Source organism: Coregonus clupeaformis, chromosome 19 (genome assembly GCF_020615455.1).
Source record: "Coregonus clupeaformis isolate EN_2021a chromosome 19, ASM2061545v1, whole genome shotgun sequence".
Taxonomy (NCBI): Eukaryota; Metazoa; Chordata; class Actinopteri; order Salmoniformes; family Salmonidae; genus Coregonus; species Coregonus clupeaformis.
In genome coordinates this window covers 11,814,279-11,821,984 of record NC_059210.1, presented here as the reverse complement: position 1 = coordinate 11,821,984, position 7,706 = coordinate 11,814,279, and the positions used below count along the sequence as shown (strand labels likewise).

At 43.1% G+C, this 7,706-nt stretch overlaps 1 protein-coding gene across 1 annotated transcript in view; it reads right to left on the bottom strand.

Annotated features, from left to right (window-relative positions):
- Positions 1–376: 376 nt before the first annotated feature.
- Positions 377–7,706, bottom strand: part of LOC121531648 (transmembrane protein 263-B) — a 37,103-nt gene continuing 29,773 nt past the window's right edge. Inside the window, exon 3 of the mRNA XM_041836999.2 lies at positions 377–782. Within this exon, the coding sequence (XP_041692933.1) occupies positions 502–782 (281 nt within the window). The 3' untranslated portion in view covers positions 377–501. The remainder of the gene's footprint in view (positions 783–7,706) is intronic.

Below are 7,706 nucleotides of genomic sequence, written 5' to 3'. Positions count from 1 at the left end.
CTGGAAGAATTTAAATAACCTCAAGTCTTTGAGAAATGAGTAGATGTGTCCTTGCTGAATCGCTACCAGATTGTGCTTGACACACATTGTGGTTGGTCGTCATATTATCATGCCCTTCCCTTCCCAGACCCAGATCAACCAAAAGGACATGAGATCCCTCTCAAGAGTACCTCGGCAGGAAGTTCAACATTCTTGTCAATTCCTATATCATAAAAAATCAACTTTCCCATAACATCCCCTCTGTAATGCTTCCTTAGGGCAGTATTCTGACTTGAGATCCGCAACCTTAACTCAGATTTCCGTGCAAATCTCCCATTGATGTCAATGAATGATTTACACGGAAATCCAAGTGAATGATTTACACGGAAATCCAAGTTACTTGTGCCTTTTTCAACTCTGAATGGTTACCCCAAGCAACCAAATGGAACCTATACACAGCAGACAGATAGGGAGACATTTATAAACTATACTGTAGCAATGGGGTGGTAGTTGGGTCTTGGCCTAATCAGACTTGTCCTTTTTCTTTGGTGTAACTTTACTGGCTACAGCGGACCCTACCGCCCCCACTCCTCCTGTCACCACGGAAACGCCACCCTTGACCAATCCCACGCCGGCGGCCGGCACGCTGGTCACCACCGTCTTGGTGATGTCATAGCTCTTACAGCCTACCCAGGCCACGCCTCCCCATGTCGCTCCGACCGCCCCTCTGGTCATGTTGAAGAGACCGCCGGTCACCCTCCAGATGACCCCCGCCTCTGTCTTAGGGTGGTCCTTCTCTCCGTCTGCAGGGGTAGGGGTGAGAGAGAGAGAGAGAGAGAGAGAGAGAGAGTAAAAAAACATAATTTATAGATTCATAATTTGTGTCTAGGTGCCTGAAAGAAAGTTCCAGGTGAAAGCTTTCCATTAGTTTTCTTCCATGGTGTTTATAGCGGTAGACGTTAAACGGAGGAAAACAAAGCAGATTAACTTTCCAGTCCCTCATTGGAACAAACAGGACCACTGATTACAATAACGCCAATCCATCAATCCCATAGTGGAAGACTTTTGACCTGGGCCTAATGAGGCTCTGGTCAAAAGTAGTGCACTATGTAGGGAATAGGGTGCCATTTGGGACACAAAGGGACGCTGGGAAATGTAAGATTGATGGATTGCCGTTATTGTCGTCAGTGGTCCTCCTTAAAGTACAACATCTCAATTCAAAGATGAATGTCACATGTCTGATATTTATATCTGCAGGTAGCCTAGCGGTTAGAGTGTTGGGACAGTAACTGAACGGTTGCTGGTTCAAATCCCAGAGCCGACTAAGTGAAAAATCTGTCGATGTGCGCTTGTGCAAAGCACGTAATCCTAATTGCTCCTGTAAGTCGCTCTGAATAAGAGCGTCTGCTAAATGACTCAAATGTAAAATGTACTTAGGGATGGAGGAGGATGTTAAATTGGGGCTTGACTGTATCAGTCATTAGTATAATGGTTCTTGTCTGCTCCAAAGCCTCAGGTCTGCAAACACCTGACTGATGACTCAGAGTTCACTTTATTATCTCTCACACTGTTAACATCTCCTATTTACATACATCACAATATAATTGCTTGGCTATACAACCTGGTCACTAATCATAGGGACAGTTTTCCTGCACAGTGGAATCCAAGCCTGTTGATATAAACCTTTTATTAGTGGAAACTTGGCTCTACAGTCTGGGGAAAATAAAGCCACCTATAAAATGGGTTATGGTGTTTATGGTCTATGTATGGTCTGTGGCTCTGTAGTGAATCACAATTCATGTCCTTGGTTTTGTGAATGGCACCAACCACTAAAGTGTTTTGTCTGAGTCATAGGCCAAGGCTTTAAAATGTGGCATAAAATATGGACAGAAAAAGCTTTTAAAAGAAACTTCATGAGAGAACGAGAGAGAGAGAGAGAGAGAGAGAGAATGAGAGAGAGAGAGAGAGAGAGAGAGAGAGAGAGAGAGAGAGAGAGAGAGAGAGAGAGAGAGAGGTCCTTGAGCTTGTAATGGTACTCTCCAAAGTGTGCCATGCTAATAAATGTCTCTAGCATTTAGTGAAGTCATTATCATTCCCTGATTAATGCATCATCATTTTTGGGTGAATCTAGTCCATTGACTGCATTGTGCAGTAAATAGGCCTTTACGGCCCCATTACCCAATCTCCCCATAGCCCAGAAATCATCCACCACTCCACCCCAGCAGATAAAGTAGTCCCTGTCACATCTTTGCATGATTTGACACAGTTCTGTCTATTTTCCCCTCTCAATCCAAGCAGAACATCGGGGTGACAGTGTTGCATGTCTTCCAGACCCATTTCCCCTCCCACCCCCTTTGGCTTGACAAAACATGCGTTCACTAATGTACTGTAGTAGCTAGCGAGGGGTGAGTGGGAGAGAGACACTCAGACAGGGTGAGCTGTTCATGTCATCCCTTTCTACACTGACAATGTCTTTATAAAAACCATTAAGATTAGGCGTCCTGCTCCTCCTCTCTCCCTCTACTTAAGGGCACATACACCCCCTGCTAGGTTATCTGACCCACCACAATCTGACTGGGAACTGTCAACTAACTGAGAACATGCAAATTATACATGTAGGCTACTTCACTATTCCAAGAAGACGCAATAGGACACCAAGCATCTGTTTAAATGTTGTAAAATAAAAATAAAGAAAGTGATGTAGCCTTAAAAAATAATATTCAATAGACCTCCTATTCAATAGACCTACTACAATAGCATTTAGGTCATATGTTCAATAGCTTCCTATCCGCATACAGGTACAGACATAAAACCAACTGCGTGTTAATATGTAGGCACGACAACACATTCTGTCTCTTTCCCAGGCTGTACCCAAATATATGGGTGTCTGGATTGATGAGAAGCTGTCTTTCAGAAAGCATATTGATGAGTTAGTAAAGAAGGTAAGAATGAAATGGGCTTCCTTTATAGGAATAGGACATGCTTTTTGTTAAATAACAGAAAACATATAATTTAGTCAACATTTATTCTGGTTATTGACTATGGTGATATTGTTTATATGAATGCAACTGCCACTGTATTGAAGCCATTGGACGCAGTTTATCATAGCGCACAACGCTTTATTACGGGTGACAGGTTCATTAAACATCATTGCATTTTGTATCAGAAAGTAGGCTGGCCCTCCTTGAAGTCTCCTAGATCGATGCATTGCACTCTTTTTGTTTATAAAGCCCTCCTGCATACAGTACACTTCCACCGTACCTTACTTCATTGTTAACCTGCAGACGTACGAGCTACCAGACTCGGTCTCAGGGATAGCTAACTCTGGAGATTCCTTCGATCTCCACTGAGTTAGGATAAATCTGCTATTTTTTTTTTTTTACACCTTATTTGTGAAATAATCTCCAAAGCTCTCTAAAATTGGAAGAGATGGAGCCTCCAGGGCAATTCAGACGACTGATTGAGGACCTTTTTACTAAAGAATGTGTTTGTTTTATATGATTGTGTTGCTTTTCGTGTATTGATGTGTCTGTGCATATTAAGGTGTAAATTGATGTGTGTAGGGAAGGGGGATACCTTGTCAGTTGCACAACTGAATGCATTCAACTGCCTTAATCGATGTCCACAGCACCGGCGCTCGGGGAGCAGTTGTTGTTCGGGGGATAAATGCCTTGCTCAAGGGCAGAACGGCAGATTGTTCCAATTTGCTGGCTCGGGGATTCGAACCAGCGAGTTTTCGGTTACTGGCCCAACGCTCTTAACCACTAGGCTACCTGCCGCCCATATAGTGTATATATGTAAAAGAGACCTTGGTCTCAGCATGACTCCCTGTCAAGGTAAAACGAATAAGAACAAATAAACAGATGCCAGTGTGTTGGCAGAGCCTTTACCATATGCTATTCTATACATCTTTATCAGGGGCTGTCACATACACATAACACACGCACTCTACACACACGTACACATGGATGTTGTATTGTAGATATGTCGTGGTAGAGTAGTGGCCTGAGGGAACATACTTAATGTGTTGTGAAAAGTGTTAGGAATGTAATGTCATGTAATATTTTAAATTGTATAACTGCCTTAATGTTACTGGACCCCAGGAAAAGTAGCTGCTGCCTTGGCAGGAACTAATGGGGATCCAAAATAAACCCCAGGAACACTAGCTGCTGCCTTGGCAGGAACTAATGGGGATTCATAATAAACCCCAGGAAAAGTAGCTGCTGCCTTGGCAGGAACTAATGGGGATCTATAATAAACCCCAGGAAGAGTAGCTGCTGCCTTGGCAGGAACTAACGGAGATCCATAATAAACCCCAGGAACACTAGCTGCTGCCTTGACAGGAACTAATGGGGATCCTTAATAAACCCCAGGAAGAGTAGCTGCTGCCTTTGCAGGAACTAATGGGGATCCTTAATAAACCCCAGGAAGAGTAGCTGCTGCCTTTGCAGGAACTAATGGGGATCCTTAATAAACCCCAGGAAGAGTAGCTGCTGCCTTGGCAGGAACTAATGGGGATCCATAATATATACAAATACATACAAATAGTAGAATGTCACAAACTTACACCTCCTAAGCAACACCAGAATGCGCTACATCGTTAAGAGTACCAGGAATTCTGTATGAATTCTGTATGAGTCAACAACACTCCTGTTGTCATGGCTATTAATGTCTAATATGACGATGGCTCTAAACAGGGCTTCAGACAACACAGAAAACAGTAGCCTGATGGTCTGTAGGAAGTAGGAACATACTCCCAAAACATTAGTCTGTTGGAAGTAGGAACAAACTCCCAAAACATTAGTCTGTTGGTCTGTAGGAAGTAGGAACATACTCCCAAAACATTAGTCTGTTGGAAGTAGGAACAAACTCCCAAAACATTAGTCTGTTGGTCTGTAGGAAGTAGGAACAAACTCCCAAAACATTAGTCTGTTGGAAGTAGGAACAAACTCCCAAAACATTAGTCTGTTGGTCTGTAGGAAGTAGGAACATACTCCCAAAACATTAGTCTGTTGGAAGTAGGAACAAACTCCCAAAACATTAGTCTGTTGGTCTGTAGGAAGTAGGAACAAACTCCCAAAACATTAGTCTGTTGGTCTGTAGGAAGTAGGAACAAACTCCCAAAACATTAGTCTGTTGGTCTGTAGGAAGTAAGAACAAACTCCCAAAATATTAGCCTGATGTTGGTTGAAGGAACATGCATCAGTGGTTTGGATCTAAAGGTTTTAAGAAGGCAGACTCAGTGAATATAATAATAAAGGTATTGATTTTTCCTGAGGCATTTCAGATTTAAGTAGAGGTCATCACAATCAGAATCACACCTCAGTCTTATTCAGTCTGAACCAGAACTCCGAAGTCAGTTTAAGCAGGCCCACACACAAATCAAATCAACACTCACATTTCACAACCATTGGTATTGCAAGCACCAGCCTCTCCCAACTGAGCCATAGAGGACCACAATGTGACACACACAGACACAGACACAGACACAGACACACACACACACACACACACACACACACACACACACACACACACACACACACACACACACACACACACACACACACACACACACACACAGTCTTTCTATGAGGTGGCAGAGGCTGTATTCTGGCTCCTCAGTTAGGGTTAGGGATAGCCTCGTCCAATATAACCAGATAATGCACCACGGCAGGCTTCTTCTATATTTAAGCAATAAGGCCTGAGGGGGTGTGGTATATGGTCAATATACCACGGCTAAAGGCTGTTCTTACGCACAATGCAACGTGGAGTGCCTGGATACAGCCCTTAGCCGTGGTATATTGGCCATATACTGAGCGGATGGTCGGGGGGCTGGAACATAATTACAAATAATTTGTAGATGGCAAATTGACTGCAAGAAGCCCAAACAGATATGTTTGACTAAATCATTATCAATTCAAACCTTGTTTACATTAGTATATGATCATGTGTCTCTCTATTTTGCATGGAAATAGGCCAAGTAGGCCAAGTAGAACAGATTTCTTAAATTAAAATCACTTGGAGCTGATTTCCTGGTGTTTTTAAAGTATTTTTTGTCCAACAATGAAAATTCCACATTTGCTCAGAGAATTTGGGGGGCCAAATATGACCACCCGCGGGCCAAATTCGGCCTGTGGGCTGCCAGTTGGGGAACCCTGCTCTAGGATGTTCACCCATAAAATGATTAATTCATTAAAAGTTTAAACAAATATGTCCATTCAATAGAAAATTCAGTCAGAAAAACAATAGTCTGAACCCCATGTCTCTACAGTCGTGGTCAAAAGTTTTGAGAATGACACAAGTATTGGTCTTCACAAAGTTTGCTGCTTCAGTGTTTTTAGATATTTTTGTCAGATGTTACTATGGTATACTGAAGTATAATTACAAGCATTCCATAAGTGTCAAAGGCTTTTATTGACAATTACATTAAGTTTATGCAAAGAGTCAATATTTGCAGTGTTGACTCTTCTTTTTCAAGACCTCAGCAATCCGCCCTGGCATGCTGTCAATTAACTTCTGGGCCACATCCTGACTGATGGCAGCCCATTCTTACATAATCAATGCTTGGAGTTTGTCAGAATTTGTGGGGTTTTGTTTGTCCACCCGCCTCTTGAGGATTGACCACAAGTTCTCAATGGGATTAAGGTCTGGGGAGTTTCCTGGCCATGGACCCAAAATGTCGATGTTTTGTTCCCCGAGCCACTTAGTTATCACTTTTGCCTTATGGCAAGGTGCTCCATCATGCTGGAAAAGGCATTGTTCGTCACCAAACTGTTCTTGGATGGTTGGGAAAAGTTGCTCTCGGAGGATGTGTTGGTACCATTCTTTATTCATGGCTGTGTTATTAGGCAAAATTGTGAGTGAGCCCACTCCCTTGGCTGAGAAGCAGCCCCACACATGAATGGTGACTTTACCCCAGTCCTCAGCAGTCCAATCCCTGTACCTTTTGCAGAATATCAGTCTGTCCCTGATGTTTTTCCTGGAGAGAAGTGGCTTCCTCGCTGCCCTTCTTGACACCAGGCCATCCTCCAAAAGTCTTCGCCTCACTGTGCGTGCAGATGCACTCACACCTGCCTGCTGCCATTCCTGAGCAAGCTCTGCACTGGTGGTGCCCCGATCCCGCAGCTGAATCAACTTTAGGAGACGGTCCTGGTGCTTGCTGGACTTTCTTGGGCGCCCTGAAGCCTTCTTCACAACAATTGAACCTCTCTCCTTGAAGTTCTTGATGATCCAATAAATGGTTGATTTAGGTGCAATCTTACTAGCAGCAATATCCTTGCCTGTGAAGCCCTTTTTGTGCAAAGCAATGATGACGGCACGTGTTTCCTTGCAGGTAACCATGGTTAACAATGATTTCAAGCACCCTCCTTTTATAGCTTCCAGTCTGTTATTCTAACTCAATCAGCATGACAGAGTGATCTCCAGCCTTGTCCTCATCAACACTCTCACCTGTGTTAACGAGAGAATCACTGACATGATGTCAGCTGGTCCTTTTGTGGCAGGGCTGGAATGCAGTGGAAATGTTTTTTGGGGATTAAGTTCATTTTCATGGCAAAGAGGGAGTTTGCAATTAACTGCAATTCATCTGATCACTCTTCATAATATTCTGGAGTATATGCAAATTGCCATCATAAAACCTGAGGCAGCAGACTTTGTGAAAATTAATATTTGTGTCATTCTCAAAACTTTTGACCACGACTGTACAATACATGGTTCAAAAGTTA